This window comes from Monodelphis domestica, chromosome 2, assembly GCF_027887165.1.
Source record: "Monodelphis domestica isolate mMonDom1 chromosome 2, mMonDom1.pri, whole genome shotgun sequence".
Classification (NCBI taxonomy): Eukaryota; Metazoa; Chordata; class Mammalia; order Didelphimorphia; family Didelphidae; genus Monodelphis; species Monodelphis domestica.
Window position 1 is genome coordinate 288416769 of NC_077228.1, and position 24503 is coordinate 288441271.

Here is a 24503-nt window from a genome sequence, read left to right on the forward strand (position 1 = left end):
CTTTTTCTCCAGAGTTGCTTATTGATTATATACAACAGCATTCTCCCACCATGTACCTTTCCATTGCTTTCTGATTTTTTTAGTTCTTCAAATGCAGTTGTTATTTGGTTTACTATAATATAGCAACACTAGTAGAATATTACTTTTGAAAAAATTGGCCTTTGCTTTCATGGAATTCTTGGTCTGTAAAGGAGCTTTGCAATTTCTTGAAAGCAATCCAGCCTGCTCTCCTTTTTTTGTTCAACTCTGTGCTTAACTAATTCATCTGTATTGTCTGTCCAAGACATACATGCCATTGATCAGCTCTCTGGGGTGCCCATCCAAAGGCTTGTTGAAATCCCGGCAATTAGTCTTTCCTATGTGGATAGATAGGCCAAACTTCTTTGAGGGATTATGGCTCTCTTCTAGAAGGTTCAAAGTATCCTGGTGTTTAATATAATCTGTTGATTGACCATATGATAATTATCGATCATTCTTTTTTGCAAGCTTTTACTTCTTTATATATTCTTATGTAGTATTGCCTTTGGTAGCCATCTTTCTGTTTTGCAAATAAGTCAGAGATTTCTTTTTTGGGCTTTTAAAAAATCTTTTTGTTGTGGCACTTGTTTTACATTGAACTTGTTTAAAATGATTATATTTGATTTCCATATAATTTGTTGTTCATTTCTTGTTTTTATTTTAAACAACTTATTTAAATAGTTCCAGGGTTGTTATCAGTCATTAATATATATATATATATATATTCATTATTTTTCTTGAGTTTTTTAAAACTAATTTTGATCTTAGCTGGGAAGTTTATGGCCTGACCATAAAGATAGCTGACTCAACTCTGATGGGAACTGATTTACTTCAATAAGACATTTTTTTTCCTTTGAAATGTAATTTATTTTGTTCTTTCTGGCATAATTCAGTGCTTGCCAAATTCAATGCCTGTTGATCAATTGTTTGAAGAGAGTATTCATAATATAGAGACATGAGACATTTCTGTAAATTTTAATTCTTTGGTCTCTCTTCCTTAAACTGTGCTTTTGCATTTATTTGTCCCATCTTCACCTATTCCCCTATTTACATTTAAATTACCAAGTGCTAGTGTGAATGTTGATTTGATTTGATGGAATTTATGAAGTTCTTTGTAGAATTTATTTACCACTTAATCTCCTCAACCAATGTTAGTACATATGGTGATCCTTTTTTTCTTAGTATTGTAATACTTGACTAAATATACCATGAAGTAATAATTTTTGTTGACTGGGGGCATGTGAAAAAACTTACTTTGCCAGCTCCTTTCTTTGTTATCTGTCCGTTTAGCTGCAAATTCCTTTTTCTGGTTTCATTTATAGCAAGAATCCCAAGATTGATATGATTCAGTTCCTCTAGGAATATGGCCATTGGTTGGTCATTGAACAAGGATTTCACATTTTAGAATATCAACAGGCAAATTCATTTTTAATGATGTTCTGAAAACTATATGATTCTTAGCACATTCTGCTTTGTTTCCTGCCCATCTACAGCCATTCCTGCAGGAATGGTAAGGGGCCTGCCCAGGATTTTGAGGGCCATTTGTATAAAATACACTTCCAAGATACTGTTAATAGAAAGAAAGGGAAACTATCACTAGTACAAAATAACCATGGGACCATGATATAAAAGGTTACATCTTGAAAAGTTTAGAGAAGGGCAAATTTTCATCTAAACAAGGGAGAGAGAACATAAAAGATAAACTAGAAAATTTTGACCTCATAAAATTTAAAAAGACTATCTGTAAAAAATAAATGAAAATAGGATCATAAGAGAAACTGGAAATATTTGGAGCCTTTGATAGACAGAGATCTGATAACCCAAATAATATAGGGACCTGACATTTTTGGAGCAAATGTGGCATAGGAGACAGATGATGTTAAGAATCACAGTTTTTAAACATTAGCTGTGAAGTTAAATGTTTTGTAAACTAACCTTTTCTGCTTTTATTTAGTAAAAACTCTTAAGAGACTAATGAAGAGAGATAATTTTTTTCTCATAAACTTAATTTTGGCTATTTCATAGAAAGAACCCTAAATCTGGGGTAAGTTTACATAATAATAAAGGTAACTTGATGCCCTTTTTCCAGGGATAAAGCTGCCCAAAGAGACAATGAAGAAGAGACAGCAGATGATCCACGAAAACTTAAGCCTGGAGAGATTGATCCAAATCCAGAAACAAAACCAGCCCGACCTGATCCAATTGATATGGATGAGGGTAAGAGTTTTTACCATGAGGAAATCAGTTTAACTTTAAATTGTTCAGACACTTCTTTATCTTTCCTCTTTGGGGTTTTCCTCCCTAACTTTTGGAAACCTTTGGCAATAATTCTTTCTCTTTCTTCTTTAATACTTTTCTTAATTGTTCCCCTTTTTTGTTTTCTTTCACAAATTAGTGACTTATCCAATCAAATGAATGGTGCAGAATACCTTTGTAGTGGTTGTAGGGAAGAAATTATCATGGTTACCTTGGGGAAGCTTAATTTTTCTGGGTCTCTATTTGCATATGTCTTTGACATTCAGAATACCTCATTTACCCCTGCGTTCTTATGAGAATTAGATGAAATAATATTTGCAAATACTTAGCACAATGCCTGGAACCTAGTGATATATAAATGCTAGCTATTATTATTACCTCACAAGGTTATTGTGAGAGTCAAATGAGAGGATAGATATGAAAATACTTTGAAAAAATTAAAGTGTTGCACAAGTGCACTTAATTCTTCTCAAATATATGAATCCTTAAATTTACTCAATATAAGTAGTGCTCTTTTACTATGAGGGCAATCCTATAAAGGGATGTTAAAGGGAAAATTATACTTGAGGGAAAAAGATACTTGTATTATGTGCTTGATTTCAGTAGTGATGAGTTGATGATGAAACTGAAAAGTTTAAGTTTTTTGCTTCTCTATATGAGTATTGGGTATCTAATTTGTCCTTTTTAAAAAAAGTTTATTTAGAAAGGACTAATCCTATAGGAGAGTTCAATACATTTCATTCCAAGAGGAAAGAATTCTTTGTACCACATGAATTCATAGTATCTTCTTTTTCTGAGGGAATGTCATTAAGGTTTTTTTTCTTCTGCAGATGAACTTGAAATGCTCTCGGAAGCTAGAGCCCGTTTGGCAAACACACAGGGAAAGAAGGCCAAGAGGAAAGCAAGAGAGAAACAATTGGAAGAAGCAAGGTCTGGTTTTCTTTACTGAAAGTCTTTTGTTAACCAAAAACAGTCACAAATCCAATGAAAATATTGTGTTTCTTTTCATTGTTTGATGAATACTCAAGAATTGCTCGTCATTTCTCATTGCTATTTTCTCATTTTCCTAAAATCTTGAAGGTATCCTAGTTTTTTCCTATTAAGTATATAGTTATAGAATATAGTTACAGAAATGGTGGGTTTTGGAAGTCGTAGCATAAATAATGGTTCTTATTGCTTGGAATTTACTTTTTACTAGCTATTCATATAATATTCTAACATTGTTTCATAAACAGTAAAGAAGATAATTTATAACTCATGGCTTTATGAGTAGGAGATCATTGATATATAATGTTTTGACATGACTGCTAATTAACTGATTAGTATGAGGCACCATTGACATGCAGGGAACTCTTCTGACTATAGAGTCTTCTCTAGCCAAATTTAAGATTTTTCCTTGAATTTTATGGAAAAGGCTTTCCTTTTAATTCTAGAAGGAAAAGTATTTGCTCTTAATGTTTTTTTGTTAGATACCAAGTTAGAGTTTAAGATTATATCCCAATAAGTCTTCTTTTCTCCTCCACTTAGTGGATTTCTTTTGCTTATATCCATGGCTGTTATCTATCCCTAGTTTTCTGGTCACTTAAGAGAAAGTATTTAATTATTGTACAGGCTTATTCAATTTGTTCTTTGACCCCAGTAGTTGAATATTAGCTTCCTGATTATACAGCCATCCTTAATGGTCCCAAATGTAAGAATGTTTAAAACTTCTTCATTAACCCCTTCTCATGCACTGATATTAGTATTTCAAAATTGATGTTTTAGTGATTCTTTTTTTTTCCAAGAAGAGGCAAAGTAGTTACATGAGAAAAATATTTGTCCATTTGTTTTTGCCATAAGTTATATACCCTGATGTAAATGTAAATAGAAAGCTGGTCATTCTATCTTACAAAGTTACAGCTCACTTTCCATTTTCTAATTTTTATCATTTTCTCATTTTTTAGGCGTCTTGCTGCCCTCCAAAAGAGAAGAGAACTTCGAGCAGCTGGCATAGAAATTCAGAAGAAAAGGAAAAAGAAGAGAGGAGTAGATTATAATGCAGAAATTCCATTTGAAAAAAAGCCTGCACCAGGTTTTTATGACACATCTGAAGAAAATTATCAGGCACTTGATGCTGACTTTAGGAAGTTACGACAGCAAGATCTTGATGGAGAGTTAAGATCGTGAGTAATCTTTCAAATTTTCTTTTGAAATTTTCATTTTAAACTGAACCATCCAAAAAAGAGAGTCAGATATAAGGAGCAAAACCTTACATAAAACCATGAACCATTTAATAAAGCAGAATCAAATGAATTCAGCAACAAAAAAGAAAGCCTTCTTTCTGTGTCCTTTCCAAGTTTAATCAATCATGTTTGAAAACATATGCAATAATCTACATCCACAGTTATGTACCTCTCCACTTTCTTTTCTTTCTTTTTTTTAAACCCATACCTTCCTTCTTAGAATCAATATTGTGCATTGGTTAGAAGACAGAAGAGTAGTAAGGGCTAGGGGTAGGCAATGGGGGTTAAGTGACTTGCCCAGGGTCCTGGCTAGGAATTGTCTGAGACCAGATTTGAACCTACAGTCTCTCTAGGCCTGACTCTCAATCCAGGAAGCTATCTAGCTGTGCCCTCTCCCTTTTCTTTAAAAAAAAAAAATCATTATTTTTTGTTATTATATTACTGTCGTTTATAAACATCTCTTCCCTGCTCCTATACCTAGCCAGCCATTCTTTGTAACAAAGAAAGAGGAATACAGAAGTAGTTCAGCAAAACTAAGCAATATATCAACTGGGCCCAACTGCATAGGCAGTATTCTACATCCCCTCTCTCCGATCTCTGCAATGAAGAGAGGGGCCTACATTCAGTTTTGTTTTTTGTTCTTGCATTATTGTACTTATATATGTTGGTTTTTTTTCTGGTTCTGCTTACTTCACTAAGTCTTCCCATTCTCTGAATTCTTCATAGTCGTCGTTTCTTATGCTACAACATTACATTCCTGTACCACAGCTTAATCATTCTCTAGTTTATGGTTACCCATTTTGTTTTCCTTTTTTTTTTCTTACACAAAAAATACTGTTCGCAATATGTTGGTGTTTATGGTTCTTTTATTTTTTATCAGCGATGACTTGAGGTATGCCTGTGTTGAAGGACTTGAGTATTTTATTAACTTTATTTCTGTTTTCCAAATTGCTTTTTAGAATGTACCAATTTGCAGCGACATCATTAGTATGTTAGGGTGCCTTTTTCCATAGCCCTTCCAGTGCTGACTATTTTTAATCCTTTGTCATCTTTGTCAGTTTGCTGAGTGTGAGGTAAAAATCTCAGATTTGTTTTAATGAAATCAGTAAAACAGGTACTTACCATGTGGCAAGTGTTGGTGATAAAAAAAAAAAGGCAAAAATTTGTTCCTTGACCTCAAGGACTCACTTTCTAATGAGAGAGATAATATGCAATTAACTATGTGTATATAGGATATATAAAACAATGTAAATAGAGGATAAACTCTCAGTATTGAGAGACATCTAATTGAGATAGGCTTCCTCAGAAGGTGGTATTTGAACTGACTTACAGATAATCAGGCAGTTGTTAGGAAGAAAAGCATTCCATGCATGGGAGATGCTGCCAGTGAAAAGGCTCCCATATAAGAGATCAAGTGTCTTCCCTGAGCAACAACAAATAGGTACCTGAAACTGGATCATGTAGTTCATTGAGGAGAATTAAGTGTAAGAACACTGAAAGGATAGAAATTTGCCAGGTTGCAGATGGTTTCAGTTGTCATATTGAACATTTTATATTTAATCATGGAGATAATAAACCACTGGCATTTAAATTGGGAATAACATGGTCAGGCCTATGCTTTAGGAAAATCATTTAGACAAATGAATAGAGAATGGATTGAAGAGGGGACAGACTTGAAGCAGGTAGATCAACCAGAAACCTATTATAATAATCATAATTCTCTTCATTAGTGATTTGGATAAGTCTTTCATATGGTTGTTAATAATTTTCAGTTCTTTTGAGAACTATTTGTTCATATCCTACTAATCAGTTGGGGAGTATCTCTTATTTTATATTTGTGATATGCACACAAGTATGTGTATATGTATGTTTATACTGTTAAATATATATCTTGGATAGACCTTCCTTCTGAGATATTTGATGAAAAAGTTTTTCTATTTTTCAAGTTTTTGATAGTTTTCCTTACAATTTAGCTATGCTGCAAAAGCATTTTATTTTTCCATAATTGGAGTTGTCTATTTTATCTTTTGTGATCTCCTATATCCCATAGCCTCCTGATCTTTTTTAAAGTATCTTTTAGTTCCAGCTTGAGTTTCTTCTCCTGATTTCTTATTTTCAAGCATTATTTTTATTTGGTTTTGTGATTTTTCTTGCCATGGTTAATTCTTGCTTAAACAATACATTTAAAGACATTTTCAAGGTAGTGTTGCATAATGGTTGGAAAGCTGGCCTAGGAGTCAAGAAAACCTAGGTTCAAGTCCTACTTTTATTTTTTAAATTTTTAAATTTTTATTTTGAATATTTTTCCATGGTTGCATAATTCATTCCCCTCCCAAGACAAGCAGTTCCACTGGGTCATACATGTATTATTGTTCAAAACCTATTTCCATGTTATTCATATTTGCATTTGAGTGATCTTTTAACATCAAAACCTTAATCACATTCCTGTCTCACTATGTGATTGAGCATGTATTTTTCTAATGCATTTTTGGTCCTACAGTTCTTTCTCTAGATGTGGAAAGCATTCTTTCTCCTAAGTTCCTCTGGATTGTCCTGGGTCATTGCATTGACTGGTAGAAAAGTCCATTATATTTGATTGTGCCACGATGTATCAGTCTCTTGTGTACTATGTTCTCCCGGTTCTTCTCCTTTCACTCTGCATCAGTTCCTGGAGGTGGTTCTAGTCCACATGGAATTCTTCCATTTCTTTATTCCTTTCAGCATAGTAGTATTCCATCACCAACAGATACCACAGTTTATTCAGCCATTCCTCAATCGATGGACACCCCTTCACTTTTCAATTTTTTGCCACCAAAAAGATTGTGGCTATAAATATTTTTGTACAAGACTTTTTCCCTATTATCTCTTTGGGGTACAAACCCAGTAGTAGTATGGCTGGGTCAAAGAGTAGGCATTCATTTAAAGCCCTTTGCACATAGTTCCAAATTGCCCTCCAGAATGGTTGGACTAATTCACAACTTCACCAGCAATGTATTAGTGTTCCAATTTTGCCACATGCCCTCCAACATTTATCACTTTCCTTTGGTGTGAGGTAATAAAAGTTTTTATTTGCATTTCTCTAATAGGGAGGGGTTTAGAACACTTTTTCATGTGTTTATTGATAGTTTTGATTTCATCTTGTGAAAATGCCTATTCATGTCCCTTAACCATTTGTTGATTGGGGAATGGCTTGATTTTTTGTAGTTTTGACTTAGTTCCTTATATATTTGGGAAACTAAACCTTTGTCAGAGAGTTTTGTTATTAAAATGTTCTCCCAATTTGTTGCTTTCCTTCTAATTTTGGTTCAAGTCCTACTTCTGACATTTGCTGGTGATGTGTGACTGCTTGGCAACTCTTTTTAAGTCCATATGTTGCAGAATAATTGTTGAAATGTATTGGTTAATGGAATTTTCTCCTCAGGAGTCAGTCACCTTCACCAACTAAATTATAGCTCTAAACTTTTCTCCTCACTAAAAAATTCCATTTGAACATATTTTTTGGGAACTATTCTTGTCCTGTGGCATTTTAGTTTTTTGAGTTACTTTATAGGTATTAAAAAAGTTTTTTTGGTGGCAGAATTTTTTATTTTGTTCATTTTCTGTTTTGGTTGATTTTTGTTTTCTAAAATAGGTAGAAGGGCTTATCTTTCTGGATTAGACTGTGAACTCCTTGAGAAGAGAAAACTGTTTCTTGCCCTGGTATCCCTAGCTCTTAGCAGAGGTGCTTAAGAAATGCTTGTTGACTTTATTTGACTAGATGTTTGAGAATGATTCATTTCAGGATAGAGAAGTTGTTCCTGCCTTTTTGACAAGACTGCCAAACTTTTGGTATCACCATTCATTTGGGAAATTTCATAACTCCTTTTCCTCCCTCTTGTTTTCTCTTGTATACTTCATGACAGTGAAAAGGAAAGTAGAGATAGGAAGAAAGACAAACAACATTTGAAAAGAAAAAAGGAGTCTGATTTGCCGTCAGCTATTCTTCAAACCAGTGGAGTGTCAGAATTTACCAAAAAGAGAAGCAAATTAGTACTTCCTGCTCCTCAGGTAAATTGCAAAATGATTTTTTTTCATTATGTTAACTTTTGCATATTTGCAGCCTTGATGATAGATATCCAAATTGGATGCTCCTTGAATTTTATCTATTTTTCTTTACTTATTGGATATTTTATTAAAATTGGAAGTTCCTGGAAAGGGATGGAGGAACTTCATGTGATATGCTGTGCTACATAATCTTGTGGTGTCTGATGCACCCTAGAAACATTGTACAGTATTTGCTTATTTCTAGCTAAGTTCCATGGAAAGGACAGTATCTGTGTCAGCTTTAGGTACTTCAAGGAGACTTAGAATATGATTCACATCCTAGGGAAAATATTTTGCCTTTCTTCTGCTTTCATCTGATAAGGAAACTGAAGATGTGTTGTTATTTTGTGAGGGTACAGGCCTGTTGGTTCTGTTGACTTCTCTCATATTCTACCTGACTCTGGTTGAGAAGTTTCATCTGAGAGATAGTTCGTTAGAAATACTGTATAATAATAAAGAGAAATCCTCTTTTTCAAAATAACAACCTCTAGCTATCTCTCAGCTCTATAAAGTTCCTTCTTTATAAAGCCAGTTTAGAATGAGGCAAAGGGGCCAGGAGTCTGATTTGCCATTAGCTATTCTTCAAACCAGTGGAATATCAAAATTTACCAAAAAGAGAAGTAAATTAGTACCTCCTGCTTCTCAGGTAAATTGCAAAATGATTTATTTCCATTGTAGTAATTTTTGTACATTTGCAGCCTTTATGATAGCTATCTAAAGTGGAAGCTCTCTGAATTTTACTTATTTGTCTTTACTTTTTGGATATTTTGTTAAATGTATTAAAATTGTGATTGGTGTGTCTAAGGTAAATAGATTAGCAGAAGCCTGAATACTTCAAGGTAGTTTTGAATACTGTAAAGAGAACTAGGTATTATTAATTTGCCAATGCAAGATTTTCTTTTAAATCTTGAGAATCAAGTGGGGGACCCCCCCCCCCCAAACGGAGCAAATTCTTAAAGCTTTTTGTTTTCTGAAGTTCCATCCTAGTCTACATCTATGATCCTGTGTTCCTTTTTAAGGCAGTATACAAAGTGTTATTTATAATAATGACCCTTTATCTGTAGTTCTTTTCTTCTGATACATGCAAATTTTAGTTTTGATGTATGATTACTGGTAGTGAAAAATAGACCTCTATTTCTAAAGATTTTTTAACCTATTATGGCCTGGTTTTGTATATATTTTTTTCATTTGATTCTTAGAATTCAAAAAAATCCTGTATTGACAAATTAATAATACTACAGTTCTTTTTCCATCATTCCAGGCTACCTTTCATTATCCACATTAATTGTAAAAACATCTGGATTTTAATGCTATCTTTACCATTAGCTACTTGGATAATTAGCCAAGTCATCTTATTTCTCTCAGGCTTAATTTTCCCATCTTTGAGATGAAAGAATTGGCGAATTAGATGTTCTTTTGAGTTCCCTTCCAATTTTAAAATTTTATTTTTGAGTCTAAGTATATTAAGGATTTTGAGGACATTATGATTTGAAAATTTTTAGAGCTAAACATAAAAAACCTTATTGTTAAGTTTAGTAACTGTCATTAAAATTTATATTAAAAATCTGCATAAACCCATAAATTTAAAATTATTTACAATTTTTAAAAAAAGGCATACTGATAAATTGGTAACAAAATAGTTTGCTTACACAGCAGCTTCTAGACCTAAACTTTTGTAAATTTCAAACTGTGTCAATTTTGGGACTAGAACAGTGTTTAGTTTGTTGATTACTTCCTTTCAGATTTCAGATGCAGAACTTCAAGAAGTTGTGAAAGTTGGCCAGGCAAGTGAAATTGCACGTCAAACAGCAGAGGAATCTGGCATAATGAATTCTGCTTCCAGTACTCTTTTGTCTGAGTATAATGTCACCAATAATAGTATTGCTTTGAGGACACCCAAAACTCCAGCTGCTCAAGATCGAATCCTGCAGGTGAGTTGTTGGGTAATACATTGAATATTTACCTTATACTCTGTAGTATTACAGTACAGGATATGTAGTTTTATGATATGAAATAGAATATGTCTTAGGGTTGCTTTTTTAATCTATTAGGACAGATAATTTGTTTTTTTGACATTGCAATTTAATAGACATTTGCCTCTTATCTAATTAAAGGGAAAAGAAGATCAAATATTTTAATTTCAAATTCCTAAAAGAGAAACATTTTTGATTACTGTTCTTTTTATCCATTTTGCTTAAAAGTATATCAGCTAAGCCTTTGGTTAACTGGTTAAGTCTTTGGAATAATTACTTATTTTAATACTTTCAAAATATCCATACTGTATTTTATCCAGTAGTTTTGGCTGACCATTTGTAGAGTTTGTGGCTTTGCAGAGGAGGGGAAATGTTGGGAACATGGGCCAGGAGTAAGGAACCCTAGATTAAATTCTCTTGCCATTTTTTTTTGTTGGGATGACCGTCTGTGAAGTTACTTAGCCATTTTGAATCTTAGAAGCATCTATAAAGTTGGAGGTAAAATTTCTTTTAGTTATTGTGATGAAATGGTATGTGTACATTTTGAGGGGCTCTCTGATAGAAATGTGAAAAGAAAAAAATCATTGTTTCATAAATGATACTTTATAGCAGATCATATCTTCAGTCATATTGTCATGAGTCATTTAGCCATATGGAATAAGAGGTATAGAGAATATGTTAAAAATATTATTATTACAAATAAGCATTTAAGTGAGAACAAGTCTTAGAACAAATTCCATCCTTAGAGATCTTCTGGTAGCCAGGTGACTCATCTGCATTTGCTATGATCATGTTTCTATTTGTAGATGATTTCATGCTGATTTCAATGAATTTTGAATTACTGCATTGAATTATTTTTACTTTTTTAAACCCTTATCTTTTATCTTAGAATCAGTATTAGTATTGGTTCTAAGGCAGACAGCAGTGAGGGCTAAGCAATGGGGTTAAATGATTTGCCTAGAGTCACCCAGCTAGGAAGTCTCTTGAGTCCACCAAATTTGAACCCAGGTCCTTGTGATTCGTCCTTTGTAAGTTGCCTGATTAATTTGATCTTCATAGGTACTTAGTACCCCTTTTGTATTAGATCTAAAAATAGACCTAGCTTAAGGGTTCTTGCTTCACTTTAAGTATGGGTTGAGGACTTTTCATTGTTCAATCAGGAGTTTACAACTTTATCTTCCCCTAAAGTATGCCTAAGAATGGGTGGAGTAATGTTAGAATTCCCACCTTCCTGACCAAAGTCCCTTCATTGTTTTAAAATGGGGAATGGTCCTAACCAAATGTTCTAAGGTAGAGTCTGAGAATTTTTAAGGTTCACAAGTCTGAGAAATTTTAAGATTCACAGATTCCAGGCCTGGTGCTCTACCCACTGAACTTTCCATCTGGCCCTATGTATTGATTTAGAATCTTGAACCCTAGAGACTACATTTTCCACAATCCCCTTTTCCTTTTCCCGTTTGTGCATCTCCTTAATTCGTCTTAGCTCTAAGTGGATTTTAATAAATAGTATTAAAATAATAGAGTATTCAATATTAATTTTAATCTTTATACCTATTATATTGAATTGTTAATGAGATCCATGTCCTCTCAAAATGAGATGGGTTTACTAATCAACATAGGAAACTCAAATGGAATAAGAATGTATATATATTGCTTTCATTTTGGTGGCCTTATTGAGTTTGGGTTATGTAAGATTAAAAATTTAATATCCAAATACTCCCAAGTATTATTTTTTATAAGATTTAATAATAATAACTGAAGCAAAAGAAAGAATAGCTTCAGTAAAGAGAAAGCTTCTCAGACTGTTCACCTGGGAGAGAGTGCAGAGCCCTCAGAGAAGCCCCAAGGGTGGCGTTTCCAGCAAACTTATTTCCCAAATGTAAGGATGCAAAGTCAGATTAAGGACGTAAAGAAAAGGGATGCTGGGTAATGTAGTTCAGGAGTATGAAATTTCTATTTACACACTTATTTTTACAAAATAAAAGTGTAATGAAAAGCTTAGGGATTCTTAAGTTTGCAAACCTCATACTACATACATACATACAACCTCTTGAACTTCCCTTAAACCTTAGCTCAAGTGCTACCTCTTGCTGAAAGCCTCTCTCAATCCTCATATTTGCTAGTGTCCTCTGTCCAGGCATTATTTTTTACATTTTTTATATTTAATTTTTTTATATATATGTTGTTTCCCCTAATTAAAAGCAAACTTCTTAAAGCATAGGCACAGATTTATTTTTGTTTTGGTATCTGTATGGTAGCTAGTATAGAGTAAATAGTAAATGCATATTGAATTGATTAAGCAATTTATACAGTTTGTAAATTGATATCAGGCATGGTTATCTGTAAAGTGAGGAGGGGTAGAAAAATATCAGGCTTGTCAAAACTCTTAAAAATCTATCAATCCATCAGCATTTATTAAGAGTCTTTGGGGAGGGAAGGGCAGCTAAGTAGTTAAGTGATTAGAGAGGCAGATCTGGAATGGGTGGTCCTGGGTTCAAATATGGACTCAGACCCCTCCTAGCTATGTGACTCTGGGCAAGTCACTTAATCCCCATTGCCTATTCTTTACCATTCTTCTACCTTGGAATCAATACTTAGTATCACTTCTAAAACAGAAGATAAGGGTTAAAAAAAAAAGATTTTACTCAATGCCAATCATTAATTGGTATGGGGTTACAAAGATAGAAATGATGCTCTTTGCTTTCAAGGAGTTGACTTTCTGTAGACATGCCTATAAGTATATGAAGAATCTGTACAAAGTAAGTAGGAAGTCATTTTGGGAGAGAGGGTATACTAATTACTGGATGATTCAGGAATGACTAGACTGGTTTTGAAGGAAACAAGGGATTCTGAGAGGTAGAGATGATAGGGAAGTGTTTTCCAGAAAGTGGGAACAGCCAGAACAAAAGCTTCTGGATGAGAAGGGCTGTTGAGTAACATAAACAAAGCCAGAACTAAGCATAAAAGGTATATCTTCTGACTTAGTCCAAATTTATGAGGACACTTGAATTCTTAATATGTTTACATCTTTACAAAGTGGACTGGCAGCAGGAAGGTTTTGGTTAATAGTTGTTTTATGTTGGGTCACAAAAGCATGACTTGAAAGATAAAAATACTTTTACAAAATTTCTGAAGCCTTATGTAGTAGATTGAAAGAAAATATTGAAATAGCCAACACTGCCACATTCCAGGATTCTTAATTTCTCTTTGTTGTAGGTAAGAATTGGTAATGGAATTGTTCATTTCAATAATAGTATTAACATGGTGGGATGGAGCATATAAGCATCCCTTTTCTAACAGGTCTTCATATTGCCTAAAAGGTCTGTTTGAAACATTCTTATTGAAACTTCTCATTAAATAGGAAGCACAGAACTTGATGGCTCTTACCAATGTTGACACCCCTCTGAAAGGTGGTCTTAATACACCATTGCATGAGAGTGACTTCTCTGGTGTGACTCCACAACGACAGATCATTCAGACACCAAACACAGTCCTGTCCACTCCATTCAGGTACAGTAAACACATTACTGGACGAGTTTATAATGTGAAAAAATCTTTGTATCCTGGGCAGTAGATTTGTTGGTTTTATTGAGATTGAAAAGGACTCTATTTAGCTTCCCTCTTCCTTGTTCCTGTTTCTACCTGAATGTATAAACAACTCCCCAGAGTTTTAGTTCCAGAGTATTTTTTTCCTACTCTTGAACTACTTTCTTTTTCTAAAGTGGAGAAATTGTTTGGTAAATTACACCAAAAAAACATATCTCTGGTGCTTTATCATAGATGAAGTGCTTCTCTTACAACAATACTGGGAGTTGGGTAGTCCAAGGATCCTTGCTCCCATTTTACAGATTGGGAATTCTTTTTTTTTAACCCATATTTTCTGTCTTAGAATCAATACTGAATATTGGTTCCAAGGCAGAAGAGTAGTAAGGTCTAGGCAATTGGGATCAAGTGACTTGCTCAGGGTCACATAGTTACAAAGTATCTGATACTAGATTTGAACCCAGGACCTCCTGTCTCCAGGCTCAATTCTTTATCTACTGAGCTACTTAGTAGCTGCCCCTAGATTGGAAATTCTGAAACTCAGAGGGGTAAGTGAGTTATCTATGATCATGTAGCTACTTAATGTTAGAGTAGACAGCACATTTCTGAGAACATGAATTGTTACTATCTTTTAAGGGAGAAAAAAATTCAGTGAAAGATTGTAGAGCTAAGTATGTATTCTTTTAAAAGGAGTTTGAACCTAACTTTAGAGTTGCTTTTAAGAATTGGTTTGACCATTCTGAATATTTGCCACACTACCAGCTGCCTGATGTAAGGAATGTAACTTAGTAAGATAATCAAATTTTACAAACATACAATTGCATCCTAACAAGGATCAGATCTATGATTTCATTAATCAGGGAACTCCCACTAGTTAAGACCAGCATCTTTTCTTTTCTTTATATTCTTAGGTTGTTGCTTAGAGCCCTGAGAATTTAAATGACTTGGCCTTGTCATGCAATCCATAGGTATCAGAAATAGTACTTGAACTCAGTTCTTTGTAATGTCTCTAAGCCTCCTCTCTTTTGACTATATTATGTCTCTTAGATAACTTACATCAACTTTTTATGAAAGATTTGGAAGAAATTTTAATCCCTCCTTTCATATATGAATGTTTTGTCTCCCCAGCTAAAGAATGTAAGGCAGTAATAATAGCCTCATCTTTAGGGAATGTGAAGTTTGCTGCCAGAGACCTGTAACATGTTGCATTTTGGGGGTAACTGTTAGCATAAATCTTCCTTTCTCTGTTTCATAATTAGCATGTTGTTAATGTTAAAACTTTACTTAATGTTAATTAAAATTTAAAGATGAAAGTAGTAATTTTAATCATGTAATCCAGTCTTTATTCCCTTTATTTTTCCTGTAAGTCTGGATTGTCCCTGAGAAGGGAAACTTGAATTTTGTACATCTTGATGTTTGTCTCTTCTCTCCATGAAATAATATATATGGGAAAAGAACTTTGAAAGCATTACAAATGTGAGGTTGTGGTATTACTTGTGTTTTTAAATTTTGCCAGGACTCCTTCTCATGGAGCTGAAGGGCTGACTCCTCGAGGTGGGATGACTCCTAAACCAGTTGTTGGCACTACTCCAGGGAGAACCCCTCTAAGGGACAAACTAAATATAAATCCTGAAGAGGGATTGGCAGATTACAATGACCCCTCGTATGTGAAACAGATGGTAAGAAATAAACAGATTTCATTTTCATCTTTTAAAAATTTCACTTCTTTCATCTTTTCTGTCATCTTTTATCATCTGGTGTTTGTAAAGTTTAAGGTTTTGGATAAGCTTGTAAAATAGAACCTTTTTCTCTTCGCCAAATCTTGTTAAATAGATTTCAAAATCTACATTTAGAAACCAGAAAAAAGTAGTTAGTGAAACATGAACATACTATTTTTTTTTTAACTTCAGCAGTAAAACAAATGCTTCTGGATAATGATATATACCTTCTTCTTGGTTGGATTTCATCCTGCCTTTTGTCCATTTTTTTTAACTCTTCTGTCTTAGAATCAGTACTGTATATTGGTTCCAAGGCAGAAGAATGGGAAGGTCTAAGCAATGGGAGTCAAGTGACTTGCCCAGGGTCACATAGCTAGGAAGTGTCTGAGGTTAAATTTGAATCCAGGCTGCCCTGACTCCAGGCCTGAAGGCTCTATCCATTGTGTCACCTCCACCTCTAACCCCTACTTGTCCATTATATTCTTGAATGATAGTCTTGTTTAAATTTGTATTCTTATCTTATTTGTGTTACATAGTTGTTGTTTTTCTTGTTTTTTAGTACTTTTAGGAAGAGACACAATCTTGATATGATTTTATATCAAATGATGGGTTGTATTATCTTAATATTTACTGACAAGATCTTTGATGTATTTTTGGTTGCTTTGTGAAATGCTGTGCAGAAATTTTTAAAAAAATTTATTTAATTGATTGATTTAGAGCATTTTTCCAGGATTACAAAAATTATGTTCTTTCACTCCCCTCCCCCTAATCCCCTCACATATCCGACATACAATTCCACTGGGTTTTACATGTGTCTTTGGTCAAGACCTATTTCCATATTATTGATATTTTGTGCAGAAATTTTAAAAGCTAGAGGCTTTGTTTTTGGAATGCAGAATAATACACACACACACACACACACACACACACACACACACACGCACACGCACACGCACACACGAGCACGTCATCTTTTGCATCCCTTGTTCTCTTATTGCTAACTTGCCCTGCCAAGCCTCAGCTTTGGATCACTATTACCATCCTCTGCTTTCATTCCTACATTCGTGCTGCTGAACAAAGTTGGAGAAGGTCATGAAATGCTGATGACTGGATTCACTCCAAATTTATGTTACATCACTTCAACTGGGCATTCACTGAATAGGCAATCCTTTTATACCTCTCTAATTAATTTATGATTCTATTTGCCACAGGAGCTCTTCCAAACCTTTTCATCTCTCTTCAATCGCTCCAAAGCTCTCCTCTCCCCTCCCCTCTCAGCTGAAAATCTTGCCTGTTTTTTTATTTGAGGCCATTCAATAAGAGTTCCCATTTCTCTCCTCTTCTCATTTCACATCACCAAAATATCTTCTGCCCTTCTCTTCTCATTTACCTTTTCACATCAAGAAGTATCCTTTTCCTTGCCAAGACAAATTCTCTATGTGCATAGGTGATTTCATTTCATCCCATCTTCTTCAGCAGGTTGCTCTCTCTCTCTCCTCTCCTTAACTCTGCACAATCTGGCTTCTGACCTGATTCAACTGAAATGTTCTTTCCAACATTATTAATGACCTTTTAATTGCCAGCTGTAATCTCTGTAGCCTTTGACCATGTTGGTCACTCTTTTCTTGATACTCTTTTTTTTCCTCTAGGTTTTTGGGACATCACTCTCTCCTGGTTCTCTTCCTACCTATCTGACTATTCCTTCTTGGTCTCCTTTGCTGGCTCTTCATCCAGGTCAGGTCTGCTAACACTGGGTGTCCCACAGGCTGCTGTCCTGGACCCTCTTTGCCCTATGTTATTTCATTTGGTAATCTCATCAATTCCTATGCATTTAATGATCATTCTATATAGTTAATTCTCAGATCTGCTTATCTAGCCCTAATCTCTTGTACCTCTAACTGCGTATTGAACATTTTGAAAGAAACTGATAATATCTAAAACTGAACTATCTTTCCCCCCCAAATTCTCCCCTCTTCCTAACTTCCTGATTACTGTTGAGGGTAACACTATGCTCCTAGTCCCTCAGGCTCACAGCCTTGGAATAATTTTTGATTTCTCACTCTCTTTCACCTCTCATATTCAATCTGTTGCTAAGTAAGGCCTTTTGGTTTTTGCCTTTGTAATATCACTCAAGTGTATCTTCTCTCTACTCTTGACACTGGCCACCATTGTGGTACAGGTCCTCTGCCTTACCCTTGACTATTATAATAGCCTACTAGTGGGCCTGCCTACCTCAAGTCTCTTCTCAGTCTTGTCCATCTACTTAGGTGTCAAAGTGATGAATAAACTCCAGAATAAACAACTCTTAGGATCAAATATAAATATTCTCTTTGGCATTCAATGGCCTTCATAACCTGGTGTACCTCTCTTAACTCCCCATCTTTCTTAAACTTTCTCCTCAAACCTTTACCCTTCTTAAACATCTCTCTCCCCCCAGTGATCCTATGACACTGGCTTCCATGTTATTTTTCACAAAACTCCACTTCCCCACTCCAAGCATTTTCACTGTCTGTGGGAATGCTCTTCCTTCTCATCTAGGCATCCTGGCTTCCTTTGATTCTCCCACTTACAGTAATCCTCTCCTAGTTCCCCTTAATTCTAGTGTCTTCATCTTGTCAATTATTTCCAGCTTTTCCTGTGTATAGCTTGTTTGTACATAGTACCTTGTGCATTGTCTCCCCGTTAGATTATAAGTTCCTTGAGGGCAGAGCTTGTCATTTTCTTTGTATCCCCAGTGCTTAGCACAGTGCCTAGCATGTAGTAGGTGATTAAAAAAATGTTTTCTCTCTCTCCCTCCCTCTCTCCCTTCTCCCTCTTTCCCTCTCCCTTTCCTTCCCCTCCTCCTCTTTCTCTTGGCTCCCACCCCCCATGATTTCCTTGGTTGGTTTCCCTTTATAGTCTGTTGTACCTTACTTGAACTTGCTTATCAGGTGATTATACTCCTGATGCTGTGGAGTAAATTTAGAAATGTAGTAATATTAGTGTGTTTTGAATTAGGAGACAACTTATTAATTTACCCAAACTCTTGATCGCATTAATTTAACAAAGTAGTTTTCCTTTTATGTTCTGCTTTGTCTTCCGTGTTAACTATGAATGATCACACCTTGCCTTAGCTCCAGTCTTACTGAGTTCTTTTCAGTCTAAGACATATGAAGTAGTTTCCTTCTTTCATATAATTCACTAGCTTCATTCTGGTAATTAATCTAGTAGTATCATATTTTCATTCAAAATTCAAAGGTTTCACTTTTTTTTTTAAACCCATGCCTTCCCTTTTATCATCATTACTGTGTATTGGTTCCAAGGCAGAAGAGCAGTAAGAACTAGGTAATGGGGTTAAGTGACTTGCTCAGGATCACACAGCTAAGAAGTATCTGAGGTCACATTTGAACTCTGGACCTCCTGCCTCTAGACCTGGCTCTCAATCCATTGAGCCACCCAGCTGCTCCCCTGATATTTTTCACATTTGACAGTTCCCCTGTATATCATGATAGTATTGTAGAAGACGGTGCTCTATGCTATTCTTTGCACTATATGCTGTGCCTGAACTGTGATTGTACCCTAAAGTTGTGTTGGACTCCTTCCTGTCTTCTTCCTTCTTTCCTCTCTCTACAGTTTCTTTTGGTGACCTCTTTATCTCCCCTGGGTTCCATTATCATCTTCCTACAGATGACATCCAGCCCCAGCCTCTTCCCTGAGCATCATCAACAGCCAGTTGGGCATTTTGAACTGGATTATCTGATAATCACCTCAAACTCAGTATACTTACAACAGAACTCATCATCTTTTCCCAAAAATCTGCTCCTCTTTAGAACTTTAGGGTATCTGTTGAGGGCACTATAATCTTTCAAACAAGTTTGCAATCTTTTAATCATCCTCAACTCCTTATTCTTCTTCATCTCATATAGCCTGTCAGTTGCCAAGTCTTTTCTATTTTACCTCCACACCATCTCTCACATCTGTCTTCTTTCTACTAACAGAGCCACCATTCTAGTTTAGGCCTTTACCACTTCTCTCCTTGCTATTGGAGTCACTACTAATTCTTCTTTCTTCCTTAAGAGTCTGTTTTCTCTAGTTTGTCTTCCAATGAAGTAAGCATTTATTAAGTACTTACTATGTTATAGGCAATAGGGAGTCACTTGATTTTATTTGATAGGAGAGTATAGAAAGACTTTAAGCAGCGAGGTCTTTTAGGAGGCTCTTGTTCAGGTGATACAGGCCTGAACAGCTGCCAAAGTATCATTCCTAAATCTTGAGTCTGATCATGTTACCTCCCTCCCTAGTAAACTCATGGCTTTGTGTTGCATTAAGATCAGATATACCTCCTTTGTCTGGAATGTAAAGCTTTTTACAACCTGGTTCTCACCTCTCTTTTGAGTCTAATTGGGGTAGCTAGGTGGTACAGTGGATGGATAGTGGGCTTGGAGTCATGAAGACTCATCGTCCTAAGTACAAATATGGCCTCAGACACTAGCCATTTGATCCTGGACAAGTCATTTAACCTTGTTTACCTTAGTTTCCTCATCTCTAAAATGAGCTGGAGAAGGAAATGGCAAACTACTCCAGTATCTTCATTAAGAAACCTCAAGTGGGATCACAAAAATGTTGGACATAAGTGAAATCAATGACCAGCAACAAATACATTGCTTCCTTTCACACACTCCTTGGTTGAACCAAGTTATCCTTCTTGATGTTTTTTGATACATACCTGAGATGACCTGTGCCTTTAAAAATAGTGGTTTCCTTCTGTGCCTCCCCTTCATCACTACCTTCCTGCCCCCAGTCTGGAATGACCTTCCTCCTTGCCTTTTAGAATCTATTTTTCTTCAAAACTCAGTTTAGGTGCTGCTTTTTACATGGGGTCTTGATTGATTTTCTAGGTTGCTAGTAGTTTCCTCAAATTACTTTGTATTTGTATTTATTTTATTTATACACATATACACATTGTTTCTCTTGATAAAATGTATACTTGTGGATTGGGACTGTTTCATTTTTTTTTTTATCTTTAGCACCAGGCCTGGTATTAGTAGGTGCTTAATAAAAGCTTATTGATTGATAGTACTAATTAATCTTAACTTTTCATTGATCGATTGATCGAGCAATTATTTACTATTTTGTTGTATTTGTCACTTATTAGTATTTACAAATTAATATTTATTTAATACTAGTATTTGTAAATTTTATTTGTATGTGATCCTTGTTCCCTTCCAAATATTTAACTGCCGCGTTTGACTTCTGGTTGTTTTAGAATCTGAACTATGTTCTATAGCTTAAAATATTCTGGTCTTGAAGTTTTTTTACCTTTTTCTAGAAGAGTTATACCAAGCTTTATAGTACAGTACTCTAGGGTGTCTTCATTAATTTCCTTATGAGGTAAACATAATAGTGGCAGAAATGCCTACTTTGAAATCAGGAGACATGGGATTCTAATCCCAGTTCCAGCACTTAAGTAATTTTTGGGTTATGAACAAATCTGTTGACATTTCTTAGTCTTATTACTTCTTTTGTAAAATGATAATAAAAATACTTCATACTGTGCCTTCCAGTTATTGTGAGTTTAACAGTGTTGACTTAAATATATTTTAAAATCTTGATTATATACTGTGTAGCACTTTTAAATGAGAAGACATACAAAAACAAGAATATTCTAACTAAGGACCTCCTTTCTTAGATATTGGACATTCCTACTCATTGAGGAAACATTTAGCTAATAATTCTGTCTGGAGAAACTCATATTGAATCTGATTATTTATTGATCCATGTGGGACTTTAAAAGGCCTCATTTATTTTCGACAGGAAAGAGAATCTCGTGAGCATCTCCGTTTAGGGTTGATGGGCCTTCCAGCTCCTAAGAATGACTTTGAGATTGTTCTGCCAGAAAATGCTGAGAAAGAACTAGAAGACCGAGAGATTGATGAAACTTATGTAGAAGATGCTGCTGATGTAGATGCTCGAAAGCAGGTAACGTTTGTATAAGAAAACAGAGTTTGTGGCTTACGTTAATCACTTCAACCTAATGTTAGATAACTGGGTTTTATCCTTTTTCTCAGGAAGTTTGGAAGGGAATGAAAAATAATAGAAAATCACACCTTTAAATCTTTTTCTGTCCTTGTTTAAAAATAGGATTTCAGATAGTCTAGTTCTATAATGAATGTCCTTGTTTACTTTGATGTATATTCTCTCATTTTAGAAACTGAAATGAATCTTTTTTCAATGGTATTTTGTTCATACATTATCTCTTAAGGAGTGGCATTTTGATTTGAGTTGGTGTTGGAGATGTGACTTAATTCTTGTGACTTAATTGTTTCAAGAGAAAATGATGATTTAGTTGAAGATTTTTTTTGAGGTGAAAGAGAAGAGGACAATGGAAATGATCAAGTCTATTTCCTGTAAGATTAGGGTCCCTCCTCCCTTCCTTTTTCAGGAAAGGAAAGCATGTTTAATAGATAGGAGATGTTCTAGGCAATGGAAGCACATTCTTAGTGTCAAAAATGTGGAACATATACGAGTTGTTATTTGCTTTGTTGTCTCAGGAAAAAATGGTAGGAATTTCCTTACTTCAGACTTAGAATATTTTCTATATCTTTAGAGATTGGAAGCAAAAGTAAATGTATCTCTTTAACAGGTGATATCTTTCAATTCACTTTTATTAGGAAATGTCAGATTATTGTGTATTTGAATTAATGGGAATTTTAAAATATTCTAGGCTATTCGAGATGCAGAACGTGTAAAAGAATTAAAACGAATGCACAAAGCTGTTCAGAAGGATCTGCCAAGACCTTCAGAAGTAAGAATTTCAAAGTACTTGAATCTTTCTTTCTTCCTAATTTTCCTATTTCTTTTGAGGATACGTATCCATAATTTTTTGAGTCATCCAGATTTTTCAACCTTGGAGCCATCCTTGACTCTCTTCCTTTCTCTCACATCTCATATCTAGTCAGTTGCCAAGTTGTGATTTTTTTTCTCAATAAATTTTAAGTCTCAAGAGAATATAAGCTCTAGAAATAACTTGGTATTTATTTATTTATCCATCTTTCTATTTATTTTGATCTTTACCTTTTGTCTTTTTTCCCCCCTAATCTGTACCTTCTGTCTTAGAATCAACACTGTGTATTGGTTCCAAGGTAGAAGAGCAGTTAGGACTAGGCAATGAGGGTTAAGTGATTTGTCCAGTGTCACACAGCTAGGAAGTGTCCCAAGTTCAGATTTGAACCCAGGACCTCCCATCTCTAGGTCTGGCTCTCTAACTATTAACCCACCTAGCTGCCCTTGTTGATACCTATTTTATATTAAATATTCTATATACATGTTGTTTTCTTCCAAGAGAGTATAAGCTCCTTGAGGGTAAGACAGTATTTCATCTTATGTCTTTATAACTCTAGTACCTACACAGTACTTAGAGAACAGTAGGTGCTTAACACTTGTTGAATGAATTAATAATACATTTTAGTGGAAATTTCCATCCTTTTTACACAATTTAAGCTTTTACATGGCCCATATGATTTTATCTATTTTCATATATATTATTGCATCTTTTTATTTTATGTGCTCATCAGCTTAGTTTTATAATGTTTCAGTGGTGTTTAGAAGTTATTCATGGAAGTAAAGAAATGCTTTAAGATTTGAAATCTTGATTTATACTAGAACAGTAGCAACATTAATATTCCTTTATAAAACTGATCAGTATTTGGCATTTGACTTTGTTTAGTGATTTTATTCTTTTATTTTTAAATTTTAGGTAAATGAAACTATCCTAAGACCTTTAAATGTAGAACCACCACTAACAGATCTACAGAAAAGTGAAGAACTAATTAAAAAAGAAATGATCACTATGCTTCATTATGATCTTTTGCATCATCCTTATGGAGAACAGGCTGGAAATAAAAAAGGAAAACCTCTAGGATTTGGAAATAATAGTACCGAGCATATAACTTACCTAGAACACAACCCCTATGAAAAATTCTCCAAAGATGAACTAAAGAAGGTATGGTTTAACTAGAATATTTTAATATTAGGAATACATATTATATTTTGTGTCTTATGGGTGAATTTTAGCCATTTTCCCACACTGACCAATAGTGGAAGAATTCACTCAGACCCTATGTGTTTTTATGAGCATTAAGAGAAAGTTGTTTTTTGTAGGTTGCTTGTTAGTCATGATCACATTTGGGAACTTTTTTTGTCTGATTGTTATTATCTTATTCCTTGTTAGAATAAAAGAGGGCTACAGAATTGGGCCCATGAGTTTCTTATACCTTTTTTTTTTACACTTAAGTTCTAATGATTGAGGACATGAGGAAACTTAGATGTTCTCACAAAATATAAGAGAACCTGCTGTCTTTGAGAATAGCATTTTTGGCAGATAAAATAATGAATTTGGTTGGCATGATTTTCAAATTTTGGACCTTGCTAGTATGGTGGGTGACTAAGAGATTGCCATGATGGTGTAGCTGTGTTTCACTTTATGGCTACCATTGGTTATTGAGCTTTAATGGTGCTGCTTCTTGATTTTCTTTTTCTTTAAAAATTTAAAAAATGTTCTTTTTTCCTTTTTATAAACCCTTACCTTCCACCTTAGAATCAATATAATGTATTGGTTCTAAGACAGAAGAGCAGGAAGGCTAGGTAATGGGGGATAAGTGACTTGCCCAGAATCACACAGCTAGGAAATGTTTGAGGTCACATTTGAACCC

At 34.7% G+C, this 24503-nt stretch overlaps 1 protein-coding gene across 1 annotated transcript in view; it reads left to right on the top strand.

Annotated features, from left to right (window-relative positions):
* Positions 1-24503, top strand: part of CDC5L (cell division cycle 5 like) — a 57439-nt gene that overhangs the window by 8103 nt on the left and 24833 nt on the right. The window contains exons 4-13 of the mRNA XM_001363168.5: positions 2108-2235; positions 3105-3204; positions 4218-4436; positions 8399-8543; positions 10322-10510; positions 13914-14062; positions 15612-15774; positions 21607-21771; positions 22517-22597; positions 23549-23794. Of these exons, the coding sequence (XP_001363205.1) occupies positions 2108-2235; positions 3105-3204; positions 4218-4436; positions 8399-8543; positions 10322-10510; positions 13914-14062; positions 15612-15774; positions 21607-21771; positions 22517-22597; positions 23549-23794 (1585 nt within the window). The remainder of the gene's footprint in view (positions 1-2107; positions 2236-3104; positions 3205-4217; positions 4437-8398; positions 8544-10321; positions 10511-13913; positions 14063-15611; positions 15775-21606; positions 21772-22516; positions 22598-23548; positions 23795-24503) is intronic.